The sequence below is a fragment of the Diaporthe amygdali genome, assembly GCF_026229845.1.
Source record: "Diaporthe amygdali strain CAA958 chromosome Unknown NODE_29_length_634662_cov_65_424859, whole genome shotgun sequence".
In the NCBI taxonomy this organism is placed as follows: Eukaryota; Fungi; Ascomycota; class Sordariomycetes; order Diaporthales; family Diaporthaceae; genus Diaporthe; species Diaporthe amygdali.
Window position 1 is genome coordinate 145,647 of NW_026517049.1, and position 25,185 is coordinate 170,831.

General features: G+C 50.8%; 9 protein-coding genes across 9 annotated transcripts; 5 read left to right on the top strand and 4 right to left on the bottom strand.

The window, feature by feature from the left end:
- Positions 1–258: 258 nt before the first annotated feature.
- Positions 259–1,617, top strand: J7T55_004316 (uncharacterized protein; the record flags this gene model as incomplete). Its single annotated transcript, XM_053131957.1, has 1 exon — positions 259–1,617. One exon carries the CDS (start codon positions 259–261, stop codon positions 1,615–1,617), a length of 1,359 nt encoding a protein of 452 aa, XP_052989930.1.
- A 1,168-nt stretch (positions 1,618–2,785) lies between these two features.
- On the bottom strand, positions 2,786–4,565 carry J7T55_004317 (uncharacterized protein; the record flags this gene model as incomplete). Its single annotated transcript, XM_053131958.1, has 6 exons — positions 2,786–3,172; positions 3,237–3,658; positions 3,723–3,849; positions 4,087–4,146; positions 4,323–4,351; positions 4,517–4,565. The coding sequence occupies 6 exons, from the start codon at positions 4,563–4,565 to the stop codon at positions 2,786–2,788; spliced, it is 1,074 nt and encodes a 357-aa protein (XP_052989931.1).
- A 545-nt stretch (positions 4,566–5,110) lies between these two features.
- On the top strand, positions 5,111–6,211 carry J7T55_004318 (uncharacterized protein; the record flags this gene model as incomplete). The annotated part of the gene is made up of 1 exon (XM_053131959.1): positions 5,111–6,211. The coding sequence occupies one exon, from the start codon at positions 5,111–5,113 to the stop codon at positions 6,209–6,211; it is 1,101 nt and encodes a 366-aa protein (XP_052989932.1).
- Positions 6,212–7,406: 1,195 nt separating this feature from the next.
- Positions 7,407–8,275, top strand: J7T55_004319 (uncharacterized protein; the record flags this gene model as incomplete). The annotated part of the gene is made up of 2 exons (XM_053131960.1): positions 7,407–8,137; positions 8,230–8,275. The coding sequence occupies 2 exons, from the start codon at positions 7,407–7,409 to the stop codon at positions 8,273–8,275; spliced, it is 777 nt and encodes a 258-aa protein (XP_052989933.1).
- A 496-nt stretch (positions 8,276–8,771) lies between these two features.
- On the bottom strand, positions 8,772–15,805 carry J7T55_004320 (uncharacterized protein; the record flags this gene model as incomplete). Its single annotated transcript, XM_053131961.1, has 12 exons — positions 8,772–12,352; positions 12,660–12,825; positions 12,879–13,163; positions 13,237–13,287; positions 13,370–13,460; positions 13,526–13,632; positions 13,756–13,818; positions 14,064–14,098; positions 14,182–14,215; positions 14,563–14,635; positions 14,699–15,456; positions 15,686–15,805. The coding sequence occupies 12 exons, from the start codon at positions 15,803–15,805 to the stop codon at positions 8,772–8,774; spliced, it is 5,364 nt and encodes a 1,787-aa protein (XP_052989934.1).
- A 2,709-nt stretch (positions 15,806–18,514) lies between these two features.
- J7T55_004322 (uncharacterized protein) lies at positions 18,515–19,414 on the bottom strand (the record flags this gene model as incomplete). The annotated part of the gene is made up of 1 exon (XM_053131962.1): positions 18,515–19,414. The coding sequence occupies one exon, from the start codon at positions 19,412–19,414 to the stop codon at positions 18,515–18,517; it is 900 nt and encodes a 299-aa protein (XP_052989935.1).
- A 1,306-nt stretch (positions 19,415–20,720) lies between these two features.
- J7T55_004323 (uncharacterized protein) lies at positions 20,721–21,354 on the top strand (the record flags this gene model as incomplete). Its single annotated transcript, XM_053131963.1, has 3 exons — positions 20,721–20,828; positions 20,887–20,952; positions 21,025–21,354. 3 exons carry the CDS (start codon positions 20,721–20,723, stop codon positions 21,352–21,354), a joined length of 504 nt encoding a protein of 167 aa, XP_052989936.1.
- A 778-nt stretch (positions 21,355–22,132) lies between these two features.
- On the top strand, positions 22,133–23,384 carry J7T55_004324 (alcohol; the record flags this gene model as incomplete). Its single annotated transcript, XM_053131965.1, has 3 exons — positions 22,133–22,340; positions 22,399–22,439; positions 22,503–23,384. 3 exons carry the CDS (start codon positions 22,133–22,135, stop codon positions 23,382–23,384), a joined length of 1,131 nt encoding a protein of 376 aa, XP_052989937.1.
- Positions 23,385–23,525: 141 nt separating this feature from the next.
- J7T55_004325 (uncharacterized protein) lies at positions 23,526–25,139 on the bottom strand (the record flags this gene model as incomplete). The annotated part of the gene is made up of 3 exons (XM_053131966.1): positions 23,526–23,899; positions 23,965–25,045; positions 25,128–25,139. The coding sequence occupies 3 exons, from the start codon at positions 25,137–25,139 to the stop codon at positions 23,526–23,528; spliced, it is 1,467 nt and encodes a 488-aa protein (XP_052989938.1).
- Between the last annotated feature and the right edge of the window lie 46 nt (positions 25,140–25,185).

A 25,185-nucleotide genomic window follows, 5' to 3' on the forward strand; every position in this document is an offset into this window, starting at 1 on the left:
GTATGCTTAGATGTTGACGGAAGTTGCCCTTTTGCCAATGTGTAAATCACATTGGATATCCTTCTTGCTTGCCACTTCGTTGTTCGTTCAAGTAGTGTTGCCACTTTCAAAGACAGGAGCTGTAGACTGGAGAGCGGGCTGGTCGGAGCTGACGGAGCTGACCAGTGACTAAGCTCCGGAGTTGACGTACAGCAACTGGTGGTGCGCCCTCACAGTCCTTCGGCCAATGTCTCCTTCTCCCTTCTCGTTATCATCGACATGAAGACCAGCAGGTATGCAACTTCCCGGCAAAAGGCCTGCCAGCATTGTATCACCTCTAAGGCGAAATGCGACCGCCGTCCAGAACGCTGTGGCAGATGTACACTCCGGGGCCTCAACTGCACGTATCCCCAAGAGCGCGTCCGAACTCCGACCGCTGCTCCCGGAAGCCCACAACTCAGTCCTCACGCAGCCACCGTCAACCCCGGCGGTAGCAGGGTCTCATCATTTGGACCGCCTCCGAAGCCCCAGCAGCACAATCCTGACGTACAAGCACCAGCGACTCCTGCAACATCAGTACTCGCCTCTGAGGGCCCTTGCGATGGCAAAAGCCCCGGTGTGAACTCCGCAGCAGGGCCGGCGATGTCAACGCCCGCATGGCCATCGGTGTCAGTGCATTCAAATAGCCCACATCCAGATTCAACCACTACCACGGCTCACGGAGATCTGGAGCTATGTTGTCCCATCAATGCAGATGATATTGCCAGCCGCTGGCTGAATCCGTATGTGCCCATTCCTGGACAAGAGGTGAAAGAGTACCCGGGCCATATCAAGGCCTTCATCCCCAAGATCCTCGCGTCATACGCCTCCGTGGCGGTCCGCGGGCGGGGGTTCCCACCATTCGTCCACCCAGCACAGCTACAACCACTGCTGGCGAGGCCACCGCTATCTACGTGCCTTGGTCTGGTGCGCATCTGTGAGAAGCTACTTCCAGGCAGTGAAGGCGCCGCCGCGGATGTGATCCAGAGGGAGATGAGCATTCTCTATGAGCAGCACGCGTCCATGGACGACGGACTCACTCTTCTCTCGGCCTTTCAGGCGCATCTGCTCTACTCGATGGTGTTGTTCTTCAGGCTCGGCCACCTCGCCGGCCAGTCCCTGCGACGGGCCATGATGGACCTTCAAGACATTGCATCGCTGTGCAGCCGGCGCGGGCTTGTCTGCTTGGCGGAGCAACAGCGGGCTCGGCCGAGGTGGGAGAGTTGGATCATCGCCGAGGCGAAGCGGCGGACGCTTTACACTATGTACCTTTTCGACAGCGTGCTGTCTACCCAAGAAGGCCTGCCGACCTTCCGCGGGAACGAGCTTCAGGGGTTACCCGCCCCTACTGGCAAGTATCTGTGGGAAGCGCAGACACAGCGCGACTGGGAGACGGCATACAACACTCATCTAGCGGACTGGGCCGACAGTGGCCTACGCCTCGATGAGCTCTGGCCAGCTCCTTCATGGCTAGATGAGAGCAGCCTTGTGGAGCGGCGGAAGAGAGTAGACCAGTGGCTGGACGATGTTGATGGGTTCGGGACCATGATCTACGCCGTTTCCAGTTCTCTCACAGCTCTTAATCAAGAGTCACGATAAACAAATTCTGCAACGAAGTAGTCGACACTTCGTTATGTTGAAAAATGGCCGGATTGCATTAATTATATGAATAACTCTCCCTCCTAGTCCTCTGTTACGGCACCCGCCAGAGTTGTGATCCAAACCAGATCAGGCATGAATATGTCTTGCCGAAGCTCTGATCTTCTTCTCCAAGCTGACTAAGTCTCGGCATGCTATGTCTTTTCCGTGAAAATGTCTGTTGAAAGTCAATATTCTGTAGGATCCCAAATTCAAGAGGGCAGGCATCGCACTCTACGTGTTACAGGCTATTTGACCAGATAAGCCTTTTTCTGGGCTGTCTCTGCACCGACTTCCGTTTCAATTTTCTAAAATGCTTCTTAAATAAACCACAGTCCCATGTGAGTTCCCTCATGTCAGGTTGGTAATTTGCAGGCAACCTTCGTTGGGGATCATGCTCAGTTCCGGGTCAAATCTCTATCATGATTGCTGCAGCTGCGGACAAGTAGAGGCCTTTCATCTCAGCTCTACGAGCCGGCTTTTCAACTACAACTCGGAGAAAGATTCCGAACAGCAAGTCCCTGCTATTCATTACTCCCGGAGGGCCTATCCTTACGTTCATGCATCCAGAATTGGTTGCCATGGACTGTGGGCCGGAGTATTTAATCCCACCATCTGCCTGTTCATAATCAATATAAGGCCATTTCTTGACACACATGCCATAGAAAATACCCCACACCTTCGCAAGTCTTCTTCATTGAGTTCATGTCCAGGCCTAGAATCGACCACTCACACTCGCGTTCAGGAACCACCTCGTATGGGATAACCTGATACTAGGATAACCTCCTGTAGGTTAGTGGGATAATCTCCTGTGGGATAGTGGGATAACCTCCTGTGGGATAACCTTCTGTGGGATAACCTCCTATGGGATCACAATCATTTCGGCAAAGGAAGGAGTCACCAAAGTACCAGAAGGTGCGGGTTCATTACACTGCTATCTATGTATGGGAATTGAATTCATACTTGCCCTGGCCCTCCAACTTCCTCCAGGAGCTATCCGACATTTCCTCATCAAAACAAGGCACGATCCATCCGCCTTCTCCAACCCGTATGCCCGCAAAGTCTGGGCGATTTTGTATCAGTTCACGGTAGCGTCCTTGAAAGAAAACCCTCGTCTCTCCCCCCAGCGTTAGAAATTGCCAGCCAACCGTTGAGCGGACTCTGAGTGTACCGTCTCGGTTTCTGAAGACATGAGCAGATGGCCGGGGGCCATATACCCTGATTGGCGGTGGGACAGACCCATCAGGTCGGGCAGGCCAGACCGTTGGCAGGCTAGGCTGGGCAAATTGAGGAGCTGTTGGTTCAGCTGGCCGAGCTGACCGAGCTGACCGAGCTGACCGAGCTGACCGGACTGGCTGGGCTGGGCGAGATGGCTGAGGGCTGAATAGCTGAGTGCTGGATGGCTGAGTGCTGGATGGCTGAGTGCTGGATGGCTGAGTGCTGGATGGCTGAGTGCTGGATGGCTGAGTGCTGGATGGTCGAGTGCCGGCAACTGAAAGAGGCTCTCTGACTTGGCCTGAGGTGAACATCATCCAAGGATATGCTTGACGAGCCGGCGCAGGTGCTACAGATTCAGGTACTGGAGGCGCAGGTGGCAGAAGCAGGGGTGCGGGTGTCAGAGGCGATGTTGTTGGAGGTGACACTGATATGAGAGGCTGTTGTCTCTCTCCAGGATGTCTCGATATCCAGGAAAACGCATCGTTGATGCGGATTAGTGCCTCAGGGGCATTGGGGTGCTGGCAATGCTGCGGGTGTACCAAGTACGATAAAGCCAGCCAACTCGCTTTGGCCAAGGCGGGCATGTTTGTACCGTCATTCAAACAGAGTATGTCGGAACTTGCGTTTTTAGGCGTGTTCACGATTCGCTGGATCTGTCGAGACTGCTCTTGTGGATCCTGGTTGGCGCAGGGGCAAGTTGGCTGACGAGTTGTTGGCTGAGTGCCGGAGGAAGGATTTTGTGGAAGTTCTTCGAACTGTTTGTCGGGCTTGGCACTGGTTTTGTCTGTGTGTAGCTTCGTTAGTACCAGTCACTATCAGGCACGACAGAATGAGCGCGTGTTGCTAACCTAAGGTCTTGAGGATTGACCATGTTGCGGTGCCACCACCCGCTCTTGTGGCCGCGATGAGCCTCTCGCGAAGGTCTGTGTCGATGTTGATTGGGTCTTCGTCCATGATGCCAGGGCTAGCAGCGCACTGAGATTCGATGTTAGGTGAGAACGCGTCAAGACCGGTTTGAAGATTGGAAAGCAGATGGGTTGGGGGTCGGCAGGGAAACTTGCCTGCTGCAACGAGGTGGTTGGAGAGGGAAGAAAGAGAAAGAAAAGAGGAAGGGAGAGGGTAGAGACGGAGGAATTGAGAGAGAGAGAGAGAGAGAGAGAGGTGAGGGAAGCAGAGATGCTGGATCAGGGGAACGGGCGCGTTGGAGCTTACTTGGATTTTCGTTGCTTTGGCAATTGAAGAGAAGGAACGTTTGATCAAACGGTCGCGTGGCTGAGGGAGTGACAATAAGACAAACGGGAAGGAGCTTTTGGGAGCTTTTAAGAACGCAGTTACTGAAATGTAAAGCTGTGGCTCAACTTGCTTTGAAAATTCACTACTTGTCAACGTCAGGCCCACACTGCCAGGACATTGAGAATTGCAAGCATTATCTAGCTTTCTTTTCCTACCCTGCGGTTCCCTTCAAACCCGTGAGTTGCTGTTTTTGTCAGGTGCAGGTTCAATCAGATGGGATGTTTTGTACAGAAATAACCCACTTTCGATGAGAAATCTCTATCCAATGTTTATAAGCAAGTTATTAGTAGCGTACACCCTCCAACCAAAAGACAGAGGAGACTGCATTTCGCCCCATGTATATACAAACCTCTCACAATTGCCTGACGTTGGCCTGGTTGTGCTGAGGGACCTGACATTGTTGAACTGTGAAAGTTGCCATTGCAGCTCGGATTGCAAACCACCCTACCTACGCTTGTTGCACCTTTTCATTTTTTCATCCCATGGCGTAGCCAACCGTAAACAGGACGAAATACACGCCTGGCATTGTTGCACAGTTTGAAAAACCTCAATGAAATTTTGCAATTGAACTGCTCCAAAACTACTTAAGTGTGGATGTCTCCCCGCGCTGCAACTGTCTTCCAGTCTTTCTTGGACTCGTCGTTCCTTTTGAGCTCACCGTGCCTCTGGGCTGCTCCTGTTCACAATTCCTACAGATCGCCGACTTTGGTCGACGACCAACGCGCTCCATCAACATAAGCAATCCTCGTTCACTTCGAAACAGCACTGGAATAAACGCACATCACCGCCACATTTCTTGCATCGCCCAGGCTACCGGGCACAGCGGCACTCAGCCACGAAACACCAAAGACCCTAGACACCGCACTGGCCAGAAGCCAGCCTACATCAGGTATGTGAAATCCACCATGGAATCTTATAAATTTGTGCTCACCGTGGTGACAGAATGCCACCTCCCCCTCCACAGCCACCTCCGGCAGGCCCTCCGGCCCAAACCCTCGAAGAGCACGTTGAAGAGCAGTGGAATGCGTTGCCCCCGCTAAACGATGATTCCTCGTCCGTCGCTTCCGACGCACCTGACCCCGAAGACGACTACTCCCCTGATGACAACATGCATAAATGGCAGTCTTTCCATGCAGTCCCCATGCTTCCCGGTCGACAGCCTATGCGAAGCCAAGATGAAGTGACGCATGAAATGGCAGACAACCTTCGTGACCTCATAAGCAGGCCCAAGGCCATTCATTACAACGGCTCAGGCATGAGCACCGTCGTCACCATCCCTGACGTCAAGCAACTCGTAAAGGCAGCATTTGCTAGAGGCTGGATCACTGGCAAACCACACCAGATGTGCGGCAAGGGCTATGTCCAGCCCACCATCGATGATGTTGCGGCTCAGGTAGGCTTTCTCAACCAGAACATCACCGCCACTTCAAGCAACGCCACTTCAGGCAAAACCACTTCAAGCAACGCCACCTCAGGCAAAACCACTTTGGGCAAAACCACTTCAGACAAAGCCACTCCAGGCACCAAGGGAAAGAAGAAGGCCTTCCGTCACCCTGCCGTGGCATCTAAGGTTAAGAAGATGGCCCTGAGCAAGGCGAAGGCAGCGAATTCAAGTGCTCGCAAGGCCCTCCGGCCAGTCTACCTCGGCTGTTCGGAGTCGATGGACGGAGGCGCAGCGATGTTCACCTACTACGACCAGCATCACAAAGTCCTCCCCCGGACAGCCCAGAAGTTCGTCACTCTTCCCGCCGCGCACGAGTCCCTTGCGACGGCGAAGGGAATGGCAATGCAACTCCACGACCAATTTAAAATGTCGCGGGTACGAGAGTACAACCTGCGTGCAGCCATCTACCTTGCCAGGAACCGTCTCACGCACTGGGCCAACGGCAACGACGTGGCATCGCGCCCTGAGCGCGAGGACAAGGATCTGTTCGTTGAGTACATCCTGATGCGTCACCTGGAGTACCCGGAACAGGCCGTAATGAACATATACAAGCAGGTGATGGTGCCTGCTCTGTGGGAGGACATGGGGAAGCTCTTCTAGGTGCGATCGGGGATGTTGGATGGTTTTCTTGCAGGTGGAATGGAGGGTCGTGCATAGAGGGGAGCCCGCTCAGGGAAAGAATCAACGCCCGCTCAGGGCAAGAATCAACGCCTGCTCAGGGCAAGAATCAACGCCCGCTCAGGGCAAGGACATAAGACTCTCCAGTCGTCTATTTGCACCTGGCAGTGAGAAGTCACCACTCTCTAGGCCAGATTCATAAGTCTATTGCACCTGGATTCATTTGAGAGTAATGTGAACTGTTTTCATTATCAAAAGAGAGAGAGAGAGAGAGAGAGAAGATGATCAACTCGTAGCAATGCCGTTCTCCCTCGTATAGAGTAGGCGACCAGACGCAACTGTAGCCCTGGCACAGACACTAATCAACGAGGTCTGTAGCCAGAGACAAACCTCTTTCCCTCGTATCCTCGAGCTTCCATGAATTTTGATCAACTGCGTAGAAATAACTTCTAATGCAGGAGAGGACTCTTTGAAAAACAACAACATACTTGCTTGATGTCAACATGATAGACAGTTGAAAAGCTGAGTCATCTACTTGTGTTAGTTTCGCGGAATGTTACACAGCTTTCTTCGAGACGATGACTTGGTATATCATTTTCATGTTTCTCATGCCCAGAATCTTGTCTGATTCGGGTACTTCTGCAACCTTGTGTTCAAATCGCACTTCACGTGGGGTGAGATACCCGAATCTGACTGTTGCAATGCAATACATGTACCCGTAGACGAGCCTCCCTAGGATCCGTAAGGCATATAATTGCATTCTCACAACTACATGCATTTGTTGACAAATTTCGGAAATCAGATTCGGAACCATTGCGCGTCGGGATCGATAATTGCGCCGACGGCCCCGACGCATCTGAATCCTTAGTTTGCACGCATGTGGTAGGGCTGACAGTTTATAGTTCGCGGGAAAAGTCCATGACGCAACAGTTTCAACGCCATCGGCTTTGTCGTGTCTGCATCTACTTCCAAAGCCGTTATTCAAATTGACATCATTAAAGACGCATCATTTACGCGTTGCTCGAAACCTCAAGTAATCTGTTTTATCACTTTACAAAAAGCTTACCTATTCATGCGTCTTGGAAAAAAACATCCTTTAACTACCCGCAGGATAGCCTCAGCATAAAAAGTACAGAATCATACGCGTATAAGCAACCAGCGATAAACACCTATCACAATGGGCATCTCTCTCTCCACCGCACGCTACGTCGCGCCTGTTTCCTTCCTCATCGATTTCGCCGCTCAGCAGTATGGCATGCTTAGCACACCGAACATGAAGGATGTCCACGATGCCAATCTGTCCTTCTGGTCACCACAGCCCTTCTTCATCGCCGGCTTCTTCTTCCCACAACAGCTGTTCCAGCTTGCCTGGCTGTGGCGCTTGTGGCGGTCCAACGACCAGTCTGCACTCGAGGACGGTGCTGTGAACACTATGGTGGATTTCAGCCCATTCTACGCTGTGGGAAACATTTGCATTGCGAGCTGGATGGTCTTCTGGAACGCATCAGACCTGAAGACGAGCAACATATTCGTCATCATCAACTCCCTCGCACAGCTGTATTACATTTTTGGACGACTTCCGCCGATGAATCTGAACTCTACCAACTCCGTCTTGACACACATTGTGAGCAAAACATTTGCTGGAATTGGTGTTCTGGATCTGTTGCACAACGGTTCCGTTGCGTACTTTGTTCATCAACAACCCTCGACCGTTGTCAAAGTCCTCACTGGCCTTGGTTTCGCGGGTCTCGCGTCCTGCAGTGACTGGATCTTCGGAGGATGTCTGGTATATGACCTCGTAGCCCTGGCAGTAGGGCAGCGGTCCTATGGCAGTGAGAGCTGGGGCAATCTCTTGGGCGTCTTTGCTGCAGGAACGGCTGCTATTGTCGTGGCCAAGAATCTAATGAGGTAAATGATCACATTCCACGATCTCGATTTCCTCTGAGTTGAAGATCTGAGATGAAGTTCTGTCGACTTTCTGCTAACATCTTTGCACATAGGCCTCCTTATATCCGGTCGCCAAAGTCTGACTACCGCGCGCTGTAGTTGACCGCCTCGACTGAAAGCATGACCACAGGAGCAAGTACTCGCCATCGCAGTTTTGGGATTTTAAGTCATCCATACCACCTTCATAGGTTCATGAAATTATTGCCATCTATAGGTGGTGTTCACATGGTCCAACTCAAATTGCATCTTTTTGTTGTATGAACTTGCCTTTCGGGTTTTCTATAGGAGTTAAAGTAAATATCTTTATATGAACCATCGATGATTGAATCAAGCGTCGTGGCACGAATTACCTACACACCCCAATGGCGGTATCGAACCCAGGCACATTCGCGACAAGGTAAAGTCAAGAAGACCGTAATTCAATGTTGCAATTTAGATGGTGGAATTATTATACTACATTTTAAATTCAATTTTTGGAATTTAGGTTCACCGGCGACACGGGTTGAATCTTCAAACCAGATAAAGAAAATTTCGCAACATTGAAATTGTTTCGTGGCTTGGTGCTGAGCTATGGACACCAAAGAGCAAATTCCAATTACCACTCAGAAGCCATGGAACTCTCGATGATAACAAAACCATCGCTTCGAGGACATAGAATTGAACCCTGACGGGTGACATGAATGAGCCTGAGGTTTTGTTCTGGCAACCAGTCTCTGGGAATGAAAAAATGGCGCTTGATATCCTCAGTGCCTTTCTTTGAACGCAAAGGCCACGTGCAGACTCTAAAACATCGGTCAATGAACACAAGGCGTTCATTTGGAAGGATATTGAGGGGTAGTTCTGTTTGTTCTGCGACTGCGGACGGTACGTCAAGGAAGACGAGATTACCACTGGAGCCAAGATCTGGAGATATTGGCCTATCTGGGGTGATCAGGACTTGCAACCTGGGTACTAGGATAGAAGATGAGCTTAGTCGTGACGTCCGGAGTAGGACATGACCGGTTAAGTGAGTTGACAGAACCAAGTCTATCTTCTCCTCAACTTTGAAGATGGTTTCGCTAGAGTCCTTTTGGTTTGGTGTGGACAGGTTCACTTCTATCATTGTTGGTCGCCTCTGGAACGCAGTTTGGGGCAATGGAAAGGCAGCCACCTGTTTCAAGTCAGACCATCGGTAGACTTTAGCAGATTGAGCGCTGATGGAAATAACATGTTGCTCTGATGTTGGATGTGCCACCCATTGGGCCAGAAGAGCACATTCATCCAACTTAATTGTTGCCAGAACTTCTGCCGATGCAAGTGACAAGCGTTGCACCGTTTCTTGAGACAGGGCAAGAATCGATTCACCGTCGGGTACAAGCATTATTTGAAGGATTCCCTTCTGTGCCAAGGCAGGCTTGAAGCGTTTGACCCTGTGACACTGCCAACTGCCTGAAGAGGTCATCGCAATGTCGATAACGGTGAGTCGCCCGCTGACTTCGGAGTAGCAAAGACGATCACCACGGGCGCCCCACGCCACGTGTTCGATGCTCAATTCAGTAGCGGTCCTTCCTACTTCAAGTCTTTGCAAGGCTTCATGGTCCAACAGCTCGATGAGGCCATCTTCATCTCCCAAGCAGACGAGAGGCATTTTTGGAGACGGGGTGACCACCATGATTGGAGGCTTTTCATCCGTCAAGGTCTCCGACGCAACGTTCGATGCTTCTATGCTTTCCTCTGGAGATGATTGGCTATTCGCAGCATGATCATCAGCGCCGGACAGCCTGATGAGACTGTTCGGCTCCCACACAGTGCAGTGATTCCCTCGGAGCTGAAAGAACCGACGACCGTCCTGGCTGAAACAGAAAGAGCTTACAGAGTCGCCTTTGGAAGTCAGCTGGTAGATAAGGGTGGCGCTGTGATAATCGTAGAGTTTGATGGTTCCGCCTATGCCGCGAATCGCATATACTAAGCCATCAGGACTACAGTGTATATCGGCTGGCATTCGTGCAGGGTCTGGTGGATGCTCCTCGAGCTGGTCGTCAAGAATTGAATATCTGAAAGAGTATCCATCTAGAAATAGCCCAAGAATTTCTCCACTGCTCGGATGCCAGGAAATTTTGCTGGCGAAAGGTAATGGGACACTAGGACGGCCTAGAATTCGTTCTCGGGTAAATCTTTTGATAATCTTAGGCGGTTTGATAGACCAGATTGTCAGTGGGAATCTTCTATAAGCGGCCGCCACCATGCTGCCGTCTGGGCTGATAGCCAACGCTGATGGAGAGTTGAGTTGCGTTCCTTGGAGGCTGTCAACGTCATTGAGCAGCGAGGGGTCCGAAACTTTCCACGTGGAATCGCGGCGTTCGAGTCTATTTTCGAGTATACACCGGCGATCTGAACCAATGAGTAGTATCGTGTCATTTTCCACGTAGTTCAGGCAGAGCGCACCCAGATCCCGGATATTAGTGAGTTGCCGTAGGAGCTTGCCCGAGTGAGGAGACCATATTTTTGTGGTGTCAAACCCATACGTCGCAATTTGGTCACCACGGGAGTTGAAACAAATTGCTGAAATCCGTTCTCGGTGCATAAGACGATGGGTCTGCTGGAACGTCGAGCAATCCCACAAGACTACAGTCCCAAGATCATCCGCGACAGCGAGGTATCGCCCTGATGATGCTATCAAAGTTGCTCGGGAACCAGCTCCCAAAGTCACTCTCGCAAGACAATCATCCCAATCATCTGGCAAGCCACGGACAGACACTGATGATGCAGAAGTTTTGTGAAAGTAACGATAGACTGCCGATTTCAATGGTGAGAACGAGGCAACTGATGTGAATATGGACGATGGATCTTGCGCTAGGCTGCTACCGAACTTGCCGGGCAATTTCAGCAAGTCGTGTGACCAACTGTCAAGAAGCTCTAAATCTTCGAATCTCCGAGATGCAGCGTCGCGAGTGACATCGATGCGACGCTTGCGATGCACGAAAGTGTTCACTGCGTGTGAAGCCTCAACTAGCACCTTGAGCTGGCCTATCGCGGCCAAAACCTGAATCCATATTAAAACATATGGCTGTGTGAAGAATTTGACGAGAAGGTCTAGTTGTTGGTCGGAATCGTCTGGCTGCTTGATAGCCTCGAGGTGATGGGGCCAGGATGTAGCTCGATATTCGAAGCATTTCAGCTCATTGGGATCCAATATCGAACGAATTTCTCTCTTCATGAAAGCGCCGAGGGACTTTTCAAACAGCTCGAGATGAGCTCCGAGAGATCCGAGAAAAAAAGGTAAAGTTTTGGTCTGCATCAGGTATTCTCGAGCTGATTGATGCAACAGCGCAATTCTGTCATGACTTTCCACAGCAATGAAGTGCCCGCAAAGTCTGCTGATGGTACTCGTGATGTCAAGTAGTTGGCCGAATTCTGGTTCGAGTACCGACAAAAGCTCGTTGACAGAGATGGATCGCCGGGCATACATAGCCCATAGAAGAAGCTGGCGAGAAAGACCTTGGTCGGAAGGCCGCCGAATGCGCCGAATTGTGTCCTCCATATGCTGATATAATTCTTCCATTCCTGGTGGCAGCTCTTCAAGTCTTTCACGAACGTCATCTTCCGTGTGGCAGTCTTTGACCTCTTCCAACACCAAATATACCCATAAGAAGTTATCGTTTGAATGTTCAACAATTTTCGCCATGACTTCGTCTTTAACGGAGGCGTTCCAGCCTAAATATCTCAATTCTTCTTCCGTGTACTTGCGTATATCAGTCAGCTCTTGATTCAATGACAAAGCTGAAGATGTGATCCTGGACTGCACCCTATCAAAGGTTGATGACAGGACAGGACTCCAGCGACTTGTGACAAGGCAGTTTATCGGCGATGAAGAGGCTGAGATATCTGCAAGCATATCGAAGATATGCTGAGGGGATCCAGATTCATCTAGCCCATCGATGATCCAATATTGTGGCGCCAGGACATCCATTTGGAACAGCAAGCCAACGAATAGTTTCGTCCATGTCGATCTCCAATCAGCTTCTCGAATTTTATAGCCACCGTCTGCGAGAGCAAGTAATGAACGCCGAAAGGCTGGAATCTGGGTAGCGGTTTGATATGCAATGGACCTGAGAAATGCCGATATCGAACGTTTGCTTTCGTCCCCGTTCCTGAAAAAGAAGTGCTGCACGAGACGACCTTCTTCACGAAGATGTTCTATCAAAAATGAGGATAGGACCGATTTCCCTCGCCCGGGGCGCCCATGGATCCATACTAGCTGTGGGACTGACGTTGAAGTGATCCATGAATGAACTTCAGTTCTTTCTAAAATCCATGTGCAAGTTGACTCTGTTCTCCGGCGCGAAAAGAGATTCAAGTCTGAATCCACCGACTCTGTGATACTGAGAAAATTCTGGACTTTCTGCAGTTCCGCGTTCGGACTTTGATCTGCAGCACAAAAGAATGGGTTATGTCAGGTTCAACTCATGGTCAAGTAATAGGGCGACTTCAGGTCTGTGCTTACCAGTGGGCGAATAAGTTGACACTAGTGACTTCAGTGCTGACAGAACTACTTTGTAATTGCTGTCTTCTACACTAACAAATTTGCAAACACCATGATGGTCCGCGTTGAGGGACCGGGATACTTCCCCAGGATAACCCAACTTCGCAGATTCTTGATCGAGCACCATCTATAAATCTGTGAGAAACACAAGCAACATTCGCATATATATTTGATACGTACTGCAGAGGTGAACCCAACAGGTGTCTGAAGGGTCTCATAGAAGGAGAAGATTTGCAAGCTTGGGGCACAATGTCGAAATTGCTCGTTCACCATCTGTAGAAATGGGCCCTTCTTGACAAGATCGGCTACATATTGCTTAGGGGAGCTTATAGGGGCCGCCGATAAAACCTTCTGCAGAAAATTCGCGAGATCTGCGCCCCTGTGAGGTGTGGATAGGAAGAGAACAGCCTTGACAGCGTGGATGATTGGCGCATAACGGTCATCGAGTTGGCCATCGAGATATGCCTAGTAGATAGAATTTCAATAAGTCAGTGAAAAGTCAGAGGCGTCCTTTCTGGTCTCAATAGCCGAAGCTCACCTTTTTGAAAACGAGGCCACCCATAGAGTGAGTCACAAAGATTATTGGCATCTGAGGTGGCGTCATCAGATTTATCATTCAGATGATCTTGGCCTGAGCCAGTAAAACGAATTCTGCCAGATGTTAAACTCACCCGCCCTAGCTCAAAGCTCTTGCCACTTTGGTCCCGGCCGTACAACAAATCGTAAAGAAGATTCTTGGCAAAATCCGCAACGCCCAGCGTACTAGTTTGCGCAGAGGATTGAAAGAAAGCATTGTAACCAAAGCTGAAGATCCTCGCCTGATGTACATCTTGGTCGAGGGGTAGCCATTCTTGCGGCCAAAATAAGGCCGGATCTTTATTACGGCACCATGACAACCTGCTTGAGCCTCCAAGACCATGTACGAAGATGATGTCTGCAACGTGAGGTTCCTTCGGTGAATACAATAGACTCAGACCCTGAGGATCAGATGCACGATCGGACTGGCCAGGCTTCGTATGTACCGGCAGTATGGTTGGTGTACTATGACTGCGTTCACCAGCATTATGTTGCCCTGGACCCGGTCTAGCGCTCTCTGTGCAATCTTGAACTGTATTGGCGACTAGGAGTGTTTCTTCGCTTCCGACACTTCTGCTTCGATCCCATTCTGTCGGTGGAGGTATGCGAGCTTGGAGATTGGGGCCTGGCGAAACAGATCGGAGCCTGTTGTCACTCGACCGGCGGGAGTGTTTTGAGGAAAATAAGTTGCGGGGAAACTGGTGCCAATCAATGATTCTTGTTAGCAATCCGGTTGGAGCATCTGTGTTAGAAGGAATGCTGTTCTGAGGAACTGGAAATCTGACTTACCATCGCAACGGACGACGCCGCCAGTATGCGCTGCTCTGTTCGAGGTAGTCAAGTAGGAAGTCTTTACAAGACGCGAAGCGAGCACCACAGATAACCAACAGACGACCAACCAACGAACCAACCAACCCCGCCACATATGTACGCGCTCGGGGCTGATGCTCTTGTGTTACAGCAGTCCGGGGCCCCATGCAACTTTCCCAAATTAGCTAGAGGGATGTGGAGTGGGAATCTTGGGGTCCGAGACGCACTCAAGCACCGCAAACTGGCTGCTTCAGTCGTTGACCCATAAATTCGTTGTGTCGGAACTCTCGCATGGGTTATTGATTTTGGTATCTACTTTAAGGCCACATCGGAGAACACTGAAGCAAAAGTTTTGGTCGTAAAATTTACTGTATACGGGAGTGTCTACCTGCATTTGAATTGTCTATTGAATTACCAATGTCCCCTAATAACTATACTGGTCCTAAAAGCTTTGTTCCCTCTGGACAAGACCACGAACCTGAATCCACTCCGCAGAGCCTTCATCCCATGGCACATATTTATGTATGAGATAGACAAAGTCATCGAAAGCCCTAGATTATCAGCACGATGCCCGCATGAAGCAATTGAGGGAAATGGTCGAATGCTCGACTTACAGTTGCCTTGCTGGAGAGCCTGCATAGCAAGCGGAGTGCATGAAGTTTGTCTTGGCACTATAGAGGCGGTTTCTGTCATCCCATTCCTCCTCGGGTTCGCTGGGCTCAAAGTTGCGAAGATATTCACGTCGATAGACTTTGTCTCTGAGTTCATGCCTTTCTGCTCGCCAGATACCCAACTCCATCTCGTTGTGCGCATAGTAAGCTCCACAATCGAATATGACCGGATCTCCAGTGTTGGCGTCTGTCGCAACATTGCCGTCCCACAAGTCTCCGTGTATCAGACATGGCTTGACCGAATTTCCATCTGTCTCTAATACACCCAAAAGGCGTGGGATCAGATGAGACTGTACGCGTTCGAATGCCACTTTCAATTCCGGCCAAACTCCATTGGTCTCTGTATCCTGTCGGTACGCCTCAGCAAGCAGCTTGGAAAAGAACGATGTCCAGCTCGGATCCCAAGACACTGACTGCAATCGAGCTCCATCAAAGGTCTGAATACCGAACCCAAACATTCCTGTGGGTGATTCACTTTTCTTGTGCATTTCTGCCAGTCTTTTACCCAGTTTTACTGGGTTAGGCAGTCCTAAGACGAAATCTCTGAACTCCATCAACAGAAAATAGGTTGCGGAGACGATACTCTTCAGCTCGCCCCACGCAATGGGCTTCGGTACAAATCCTGGAGCTAATTTGTGTAGCTCTTTCATACCCATGTATTCACCCTCAAGTTGTCGTCTTCCTAAATTACCGGCAACATACTGTGTGCGTATTGATTAGCCAGTAAAATAGACCGGAGAATTTCTGAAGGAGATGAGTCTAGATGACCGACTTTGGCAAAAAAAGCAACAGCTTTCCCCTCTTTGTCGATGGCTTCAATCTTGATCGTGAACGACCAAGCGGACATGCCATGACTATGAATCGACTTCACTACCATTCCTTCCGGGAGAACTGCGATCGTAGTTTGTCAGTTTAATAGAAAGGTCCTACATGGTAAGAAGAACACTTGCCATCGCGAATCGCATCGTCGAGGGGCAAATTGCCCCCGAGCGAGGTGCTGAGAGTACTGAGCTGGTTCTTTAGGACCTCCTGTTGACGCAGGTCCGCCATTATGCTGGAGCTACAGAGGATGTGCGGTGACCGTAGTGGAATATGTCGGTTGGTGTGCGGGGAAGAGCAGCCTGTTGAGTGAGTTCCGACAAAGCTGGAAGGCAGACTACGTCTTTGCGTGGAGTATCACTGAGGCACGGAAGCTATAAATAGGATCTTCAGCGCATGGCCAGCCAATTACACCGCTTGCACCATAGCCAATAGTCGGGCGGCTCCAAAAGGTCTGATTGCCCTGGTAAATCTGTTGGTGATGCCATATTTTTCCACTCCCAATGTTTTGCACGCCGCTCTGCAACAGACTACCTCTGACGTCGATGTCCGAGGGAATCTTCGGGTGTCTTTCACAGCGCCTTTTCCAGCCTTCCAGACGACAGCTGCGGGAAACCTATGCCCCACGTTGATCCACTCGCCACGGGGGTGTTGGTTCTGCAGCCTGCATCAATCGTATTTCTCGGCCCATTTTGTCACGAGTAGAGCTCCGCCGTCAAAACATTTCATTCAATTCCCTCAGGACCGACCTGCAAGACATTCTCGAAACACTGGCCGCCGTCACGACAGGCGGGATGCACTGCGACGAGTTCAATGGATGAAAAGGATATTCAAGGGACAGCGCAGCCCACCATTGATCCGCGAGCCAGAGAAGAACAGCCATATACCATCTTTACCATTTGGGAGAGGAGATGGATCGTCTTCCTCTCTGCCTTTGCGGGGATGTTCTCTCCCATGAGCTCCTTTATCTTCTACCCGGCCATCACCGCAATTTCGAACGGCCTCAGTGTGTCCATCGGATTCGTGAACCTCGCCATAACCACCTACATGATTGTGTCAGGAATAGCCCCCGCTCTGCTTGGTAATGCAGCGGATACACTAGGGCGACGACCAATCTATATTCTAGTCCTGGTGATTTACTTGGGAGCGAACATTGGACTTGCACTCCAGAACAGCTTTCCTGCCCTGCTTGTTCTAAGAATGTTACAAAGTGCTGGCAGCTCTGGTGGGTTGCTCTGGTTGAATTTCCATAGGGAATTTTGCCAAAGCTGTTTACTGATGCAAAAAAGGGACCATATCACTTGGCTACGGCGTTTTGAGCGATGTTACAACTCCAGCTGACAGAGGCTCCTACGTGGGAATCATGTTGATTGGGTGAGTGCAAGATTCTGTCAAGATTTGCCGGGCCCAAAGTTCAAACATAAGCTAACAACTTCTCTACCAAAGACCAAATGTTGCTCCTCCGATTGGTCCTATCATAGGCGGTGCGCTTGCTGCAAGATGGGGTTGGCATTCGATATTCTGGTTCCTTTGCATACTCGGAAGTGTCTGCCTCCTTCTGGTCCTCTTCACCTTGCCAGAGACCGCACGATGCCTCGTAGGTAACGGCAACATTCCTGCCCACGGAATCAACCGCACCTTCATGTCGCTCATTTCAGAGTGGCGAAAGCCCAGCTCAGAGACCCAGCATCATGGCGAGCGGCCCAAACTCTCGCTACCAAACCCACTGGCCTCACTGAAATTATTACTTCTTAAAGACGTTGCAATAGTTCTGGTATGCAACGGCATTTACTACATGATTTATTGCTGCGCCCAGGCATCGCTCTCATCTCTCTTCATCGACGTGTACCACTACGATGAGCTCGCTTCCGGTCTGGTGTACATACCATTCGGCGTGGCTTGCTTGATCAGTCTGCTAGTCTGGGGCAGAGTCTTAGATTATGACTATGCTCGGCTCTCGAGAAGGCTCGGAGCACCTGCTGGGACAGATCGCAGCGATGATGCAGATGAATTTCCCATAGAGAGAGCGAGGCTCAACACCGCATTATATCTGGTCGGACTGAACACATTGGCCATGATAGGATACGGGTGGGCAGTGGCGTATCGTGCGGTTAGTTTCTGAGTTCGTCTTTGTCATTCTATATTTGCTGAAACGACGTTGGCAGCATGTTTCTATCCCCCTGATACTCCAATCGGCCATAGGCTTTGCCACTACCGGGCTGTTCTCGGTAAGGCTTCCAATTTACCCTGCGCACTATTTGTGTGCTTCTGAGTCATGTTAACCAGGCATAGGCTTTTGGGACCCTTCTTACCGATTTGAACCCGACAAGGTCGTCGACGGCGTCGGCTTCGGCCAACATTGTTCGCTGTGCGTTTGCGGCCACAGCCCTTGCTGTACTAGAGCTCATGATTGACCGCCTTGGCGTCGGCTGGACTTTTACTTTCTTCGCATTGTGTGGTGCTCTGTGCGGGCCGCTTATGCTGCTACAAATGAAACGCGGTCAATGCTGGCGTCGACGAAGGGGTAAACAATCCAGTCGACCGCATTTAAGTCACGCACAAGAAACGGCATCATCCTGACCTTTGGGCAAGCCTGAGAGGCGATATGTGGTTTCTATGAAGGCATATTCACGTAGGGCGTACCATAATTACTAGAACAGCACCAGCAAGTGACACCGAGCAGGCAGATGATTTTACACGGCTTATTGGCTCGTGTTGAACGGAACCTAGGTCAGCGTGAATATTTGAGAAGATTGCACGTGCAGCGTACGGACAGTGAGCCCAACTCTTATAATCGAGGCGGTGCTTGTACTACGCAATAGCCGAATGTTGCCTTACTACCACGTGGTAATTATAGACACAGTCAATGGAACCTTGAATACGAGCAACTCGCGAAATGCCTTGAACCAATTTCATATGTCACCCCGGCACAACAATCAGCTAAGCCTCGTACTCGTGGCGCCGAATCCCCGGCACATCGACCTTGACCTTGTAAACATGGCCAGTGGAGCCTTCGGATGCAATAGACGTGATGAAAAGCGTTCTGAGGTCCGTCCCGCCGAAAGCAGGACACGAGGTCATTTTCGCCCCAGGCACCTTGCACGTTGCTACGGCCTTGCCGTCTGGGGAGTACCGCACTAGCTTCCCCTGAAAATTGGCCGCTACCCAGATGTATCCCTCTGCATCGACCGCCATGCCATCCGGCATCCCACCATTCTCCAATTGGATAAACAGACGCTTGTTTGAAACGGTGCCGTCTTTCGTGTCATAGTCGTACTGGAATATTTTCCCATGGGGAGTCTCGCTCGCGAACATTGTCTTGTCATCTGGGGAGAAGACGGGCCCGTTTGGCACGGGCGTGTTCAGGAGGTTGTCCAGCTCCCGCACAGATGCCGTTCTGGCCTCGCTGGCGCCTTCGTCCATGCACCACAGCCGGCCGATCGGATCTTCCTCATCCAGCGCCATTGACCCAGACCACCATCTCCCCTTGGCATCTATTGCGCCATCGTTCATTCGCACTTTTGCGTCGAGCGTTTTATCATGATGCTGTAGGGTCGCAATGTCTTTCAGGGTTCCAGTGTCAAGTGATAGTAGGGCTAGGCCAAACTTAGTCTGCACAGCCAGGACATCTATACGATTGGCAACCACTTCTAATCTTGTGATGGGCTGGTCAAACTCGTAGGTCTTGCGCTGCTCCCAACCCTGTGATTCCGGGATCTTGTGCACAAGTTGGTTCTTGATGTCGACGAAGAAAAAGGTTTGGTCGCTGGCGCGGTACAGCGGACTCTCGCCAAGGCCCGAGGCGGATGGAAGCCACTCTTCTGCTGAGTACTCCTTCATTGTAGAATTTAGAAAAGCTGTTAATGCCGGACTGAAATTTGATCTCGAATCTTGGAATGTCGCTTGATGTGAGATGAATCGTTAGAGGCCTGGGGTGGTTCGCAAAAGTGATGTTTTAATCCACCAGCTTCAACGTCATTATTCTTCGTGACGTCACGCAAGCGCAGCTTGTACGCCATTCCTGTGATGTACGTCTTACAATCCAAGCGGATGACAAGTTAGACTCGTGGAGGAAATCTTCTGGACACATGTTTATGTCCTGTCCGCTTTTTTCTTCCAGACAGCAGCAAAGCATGTCAAGTGCTTGTACAACTGACGGCCACTGAGATTTTGCTAGTGAGCGTCCCTTCACCGAGCTACTTGGACTATAGGTAAGCAATTATGTATCCTCGTATTCAAAAAGACTGTGTCTATTCGGCTACCGATGCTCCATTATGTGTACAAAATTTATACCTGTTGGGAAATGTCGTGATTCCAAAATGTATATCTATTAAGTAATATTGTCCCCAAAGACTACGTTTGAGTTTGGAGTACTAGTCTGTTGTCAGGAAAGAATCTCAGCCAGTGAATACCGTCGTACTGGATTTCTTTAGCCTGACCAGACTCGTGTAATATTCCGTGATCAAGCTCAGGCTAAAACATCTGCCATCCGTTCCCCAAGCGCGCGTTTCGCGAGCCACCTAGCGGCAAGCCGTGCACAGTGCCTTGTATCCTGTCATTTCGAACGTGATCTCGCCCGGGCCGCAAAACTAGGACCTGAGTGGCAATAACTAATTATCTGACCAAAATTACTATTGGTAGCCAGGGTAGACTGAATCGGACGTAGCTGGGTGGGCGCATCTGGAACCCCTCTGACTTGCAGCCCACCGGCGGAACTGTGATTGCCTCGGGAGTGCATTTCTCGGGACTTCCTGGGCTTTGCGTGAGCTGAGCCATCATAGTTGCCCGGGCTCTCCAACAGGCTAATGCATGCGAACACAAATCACGGCCTTCCTTCATACAGTCTTCGCCATGACCCCCTTTTCAGCTTCAAATGGTACCGTTACACTGCTGCAGGCTGCCCCTGACTAGATATTGGTCTTCGGGCCCATGGCCTCCCACTGCATATCCCTCCTAGGCGGCTTATTTGGTTGGAAGAAATAAAAAGGGTGCTGTTCCTTCGACAAAGCCACTGCATTCATTGTTCACCACTGTCTCTCATAACTGAAACTTTTACATTCATTCGCTTGCCAACGTCACGACTACTGTCCCTCTTTCAAAACTACTAGTCGCTTAATTCATTTACTTCATACTTTAAAAAACGAAAATGTACAAGCTCGTTCAGCTTTTCGCTCTCGGCCTGGCCGCTTCGACCGCTGCTAGTGGTCTTCAGGTCTCAACTGCCGGCAATGCCGGGCTTGCTCGTCGAGTTGCTGTGAGATAGACCTCTATCGTTCCATACAGGACCAAAAAGCTAATGTGATGATTTGTAGAGCCAAGCCTTGATGGCTTTCGCTGTCCCTGCCCTGGCAGTGCCGTTTGACAACGCAGGGCTGGCTGTAAGTTGTTCATCCACTGGTCCATTCCTGTCTTGAAAGACGGCTGGCTGATCTTGAGCTTGAAATCCTCAGACGAAGCGTAACGAGACGGCCCCCGAAGACGAAGACGACGACGATGATGAGGAAGATGACGAAGAAGATGCTGGGGATGAGGAGGATGATGAGGATGATGATGAAGATGATGGTGAAGACGATGAAGGAGATGATCAGGACGACGCGGAGGACGATGCCGACGATTCAGCTGACGACAAGGACGACGCATCTGACGATGCTGACGATAATTCAGACGACACAGCAGATGATAAGGATGATCAAACAGACGATGCCGATGATGATGCCGATGATGCGGCCGACGAGAAAGATGATGCAGCTGATGATGCCGACGACACGGCCGACGAGTAGGAAAATTCTCGAACGGCGAGCTGCAAGTCTAAACCCGGACCTCACTTCTATTCATACATGTAGCCTTTGAATAAAAAATTCCTGAAACATTCTCTGGTTCGAATCTAGATCTTTGAAGGTGAAGGACTTACACAGCAGAGATTTCTGAAACTCACGAAGGTGATAGCCTCAATTGGCCATATTGTTGTTTGATACTTTGTTGGGGTCACCTTTTGCCCAGGTGGAGGCCATGGATGTACACTTTGATACATGTGTTCCTCGTGTCTGCTTCTTGTGTAGACTTTGATGTCTTTAGCCTTTGATGGCAGCAGAGGTTGGGTTTCGGTAAATTCGTGACGTTAAAAATATGCGCTACAAGAGGTTATCGAACGGAAGATTACGCCATGGCAGGTTATCCCACAGGAGGTTATCCCACAGGAGGTTATCCCACAGGAGATTATCCCGCAAGGAATTATCCCGCAGGAATTTGTCCTACAAAAAATCAAGCCACAGGTGTTCTATAGAAAGGTGTGTAGTCTTTTAGTTAAGTTATTCCCGGCTGCTGGGCTCCCTGCGCTCCCTGCGAGTTGGACGCCAAGCATTTCCGACCCTTACCCAAAAAAGGAGGAGGCCGTATTTCCCCACATGCACTGTGCCGGGCGGCTGACCGGGCGATAGCGAACTCGATTAAGGAATGCTTCGCATCGCAACGGCACCCCTCAAAGAATTTTCGGCTCGCTGTCCTTCCGAAAAACCCCGCTACCGGTTTCCCTGAAGCAATTACACTGGATTCTCACCCATGGAGTCGAAGGCACTTGTGTCTCGCGGGCCGTTCTCGCAGGGAGGTTGGGGGATCGAGAATGTCAAGCTGCGTGAATTGAAGGACGATGAGGTTGTTGTCGAAATAGTGGCCTCGGGCATCTGCCACACAGACTTGCATTGCGGCGACACTGCAGACGACAAAGGAGTGCCGGCTGTCTTTTACCCCAGAGTCCTCGGGCATGAGGGTAAGGGCTCAAGTGCCACTTACGTATATGAGGACTGCCGTGCTAACATCTGAGTCAGGGTCTGGTTACGTGAAGGAAGTGGGCAAGGACGTGAGCAGTGTACGTGGATGGCATTCATGCCCAATTAATGGGACCCTCGTCTAACAGAGGACACACGTGCAGGTCAAGCCAGGAGACCCGGTCCTGCTTTCTTTCTCGTACTGCGGCAACTGCCATGTCTGCAAGACAGGCCCTCCGTCACATTGTGTCGAGTTTTTCGAGATCAATTTCATGGGCGAGCCAGCCTTCCAGGACACAAAAGGAGGCTCCATTGGAGGCCGCTTCTTCGGGCAGTCAAGCTTCGCAAAACACGCCATCGTCAGCGACAAGTCTGTCGTTAATGTGAGCGGCTTGGGCCTTGAACGGGAGGACCTCAAGCTACTGGCGCCCTTCGGCTGTGGCCTTCAAACAGGAAGTGGCACAGTCATCTCCGTAGCGAAGGCCGGCCCTGACGATGCAATCGCCATCGTTGGTATGGGAGGTGTCGGCTTGGCTGCTGTGATGGCAGCCAAGAACCAGAAATGCAAGACCATCATCGGCATTGACAGAGTGGAGGCTCGCCTGGAACTCGCCAAGTCACTTGGTGCGACGCATGTCTTCAACACATCGAAGATATCGATGGAGGAGCTCGTTGCAGCAGTCAAAAAGGCTGCGGATGGTTTAGGCGCGACCATCTCGATTGACACCAGTGCCCACCCTCCGCTCGTCGCTGCTCAAGTAGAGTACACGCGGTACATGGCGAAGATCATTCAAGTTGGAACTGGCATGCCGAACGCCCACTTGAATCTTCACATGCAGAGCTTCATGGTCAGTGGGAAACAATACTTCGGCGCAGTCCAGGGGCACAGCAGGACAAAGGAGTACATCCCACAAATGATCGGGTGGTGGAAGGAGGGCATTTTCCCCGTGGAAAAGTTGGTCAAGTTCTTCAATTTCGAGGACTTCGGAGAAGCTGTCAAAGTCATGGGAAATGGGGATGTTGTGAAGCCTATTCTAGTATGGTAGGTATTGTATATAAAGGAGTTAAGTGACACTCCAACTGCGGCACATAAACATATGGCACGTGGACTGTAAAGCATGCGGTCAATTGTGCTCAGCCCGAGTCCAGGAATCAGCTTCTCCCAAGATCATGATGAATGTCAACGATCAAACCGTCTTGACACCATCGCTAGCGACTCCCTTCGTCTCCTCCGTCACCTCGCCTCTTGTGGAGGACGAATCGCTACCGCGCATGGCCTGGCCGAGAATGGCAGTATTTTGATGCTTTTCAGTTGCGTCAAAGTAACTCCAGTCACCAATTTGCTCGTCGAAGAACTGGTCCATGTCCAGTCCTCGCTCCTCGGCCTCATCTGAGACACGAAGGTGGAGGCCGGGGATGTACTTCATGATCATGAGCAAGGCAAAGGAAACCACGAAAGAGTAAGCAGAGATGGCACAGATCTCTGCGAACTGTTTGCCCACTTGGATTCCGTTACCATCGATGCCACCAGATGCAACTGTTACGCCATCAAGGGCGGAGACTAGGGATTCCCACATTAGTACCACCATTTTGTAGACACTTGCGAGTTTGGCTATTTAGTCTTACCTGAAGCCGTAGCGAATATGCCAGTAAAGAAAGAGCCACACATGCCGCCGATACCGTGGAGCTTGAACACATCCATACCCTCATCAATGTGCAGCCACACGTTGACATCCGACATCAATGAGCAGATGACAGCCGTCAGAAATCCAATGACAGCAGCAAGCCATACGCTGACATAGCCGGCTGCTGGCGTGATGCCGACAAGGCCAGCAATAGCACCCTCGCAAGCGCCAACAACACTGAAGCGTCTCTTGTGCTTGATGTAGTCTACCATGACCCATCCAATGGCACCTGTCGATGCAGCAGTGTTGGTATTGAAGGCAGCATACATCGCACGAACACTAGCATTGAGTGCTGAGCCACCGTTGAAGCCGAACCAGCCGAACCAGATAAACACAGTGCCGAGGAAGACCAGGGTCGTGTTGTGCGGCTTCCCGTGCGACTTGTCTTCTGGGTTCGTCTTTCTCTTGCCAAGAACCAGCGCGTAAGCCAGGGCTGCCCATCCGGAGGCAATGTGCACAGGGCCGCCACCGGCGAAATCGAGCGAGGGAAGGTTATACAACCAGCCGTTGGGGTTCCATGTCCAGCAAGCAATAGGGCAGTACACGATAGTGGCCCAGAAGAATCCAAAAACGAGAGATGGGATGATGCGTCCACGCTCAAAAGCACCACCAACCACAATCTGTACGGTACAGGCGCAGAACAGGAGCTGGTAGAGGCAGAAAGCGATGTCTGGAATTGTAGAGTTGCCGATTGATGGAGCAGCCACGACGTTGCGCAGTCCGAAGTTGGCCAGGTCGCCGATGAATGGGCCTGCCGTGCGGCTGTACGCCAGCGAGTATCCCCAAAACATCCATTGGAAGGTGGTGACTGCGCCGACCATGAGAGACTGGAAAAGGAGGGCGAGGGCAGACTTTCGGCGGGCGAGTCCTCCGTAGAGAAGGCCGATTCCGGGTATGATGAGCCACACAATGAAGCCGCAGAAGATGAGGTACGTGTAATTGTATTCGAAGCCCACGTATTGGGCGTTTACGTCCATCTCGAGAGGGTTGCCGCCGTCGGGCATTGACTCGTTATAGCTCGGCTACCAAGTGTCAAATTGTCAGTATGTGCTCAGCTCATTTGGTGACCCAATGTTTGAAGCATTGTCATCCATATAAACTTACAGCTTCACTCATGGTGTCGTTTGTCCCGGTTCGCAGGAAGGTTACGTTCGGCACCGTT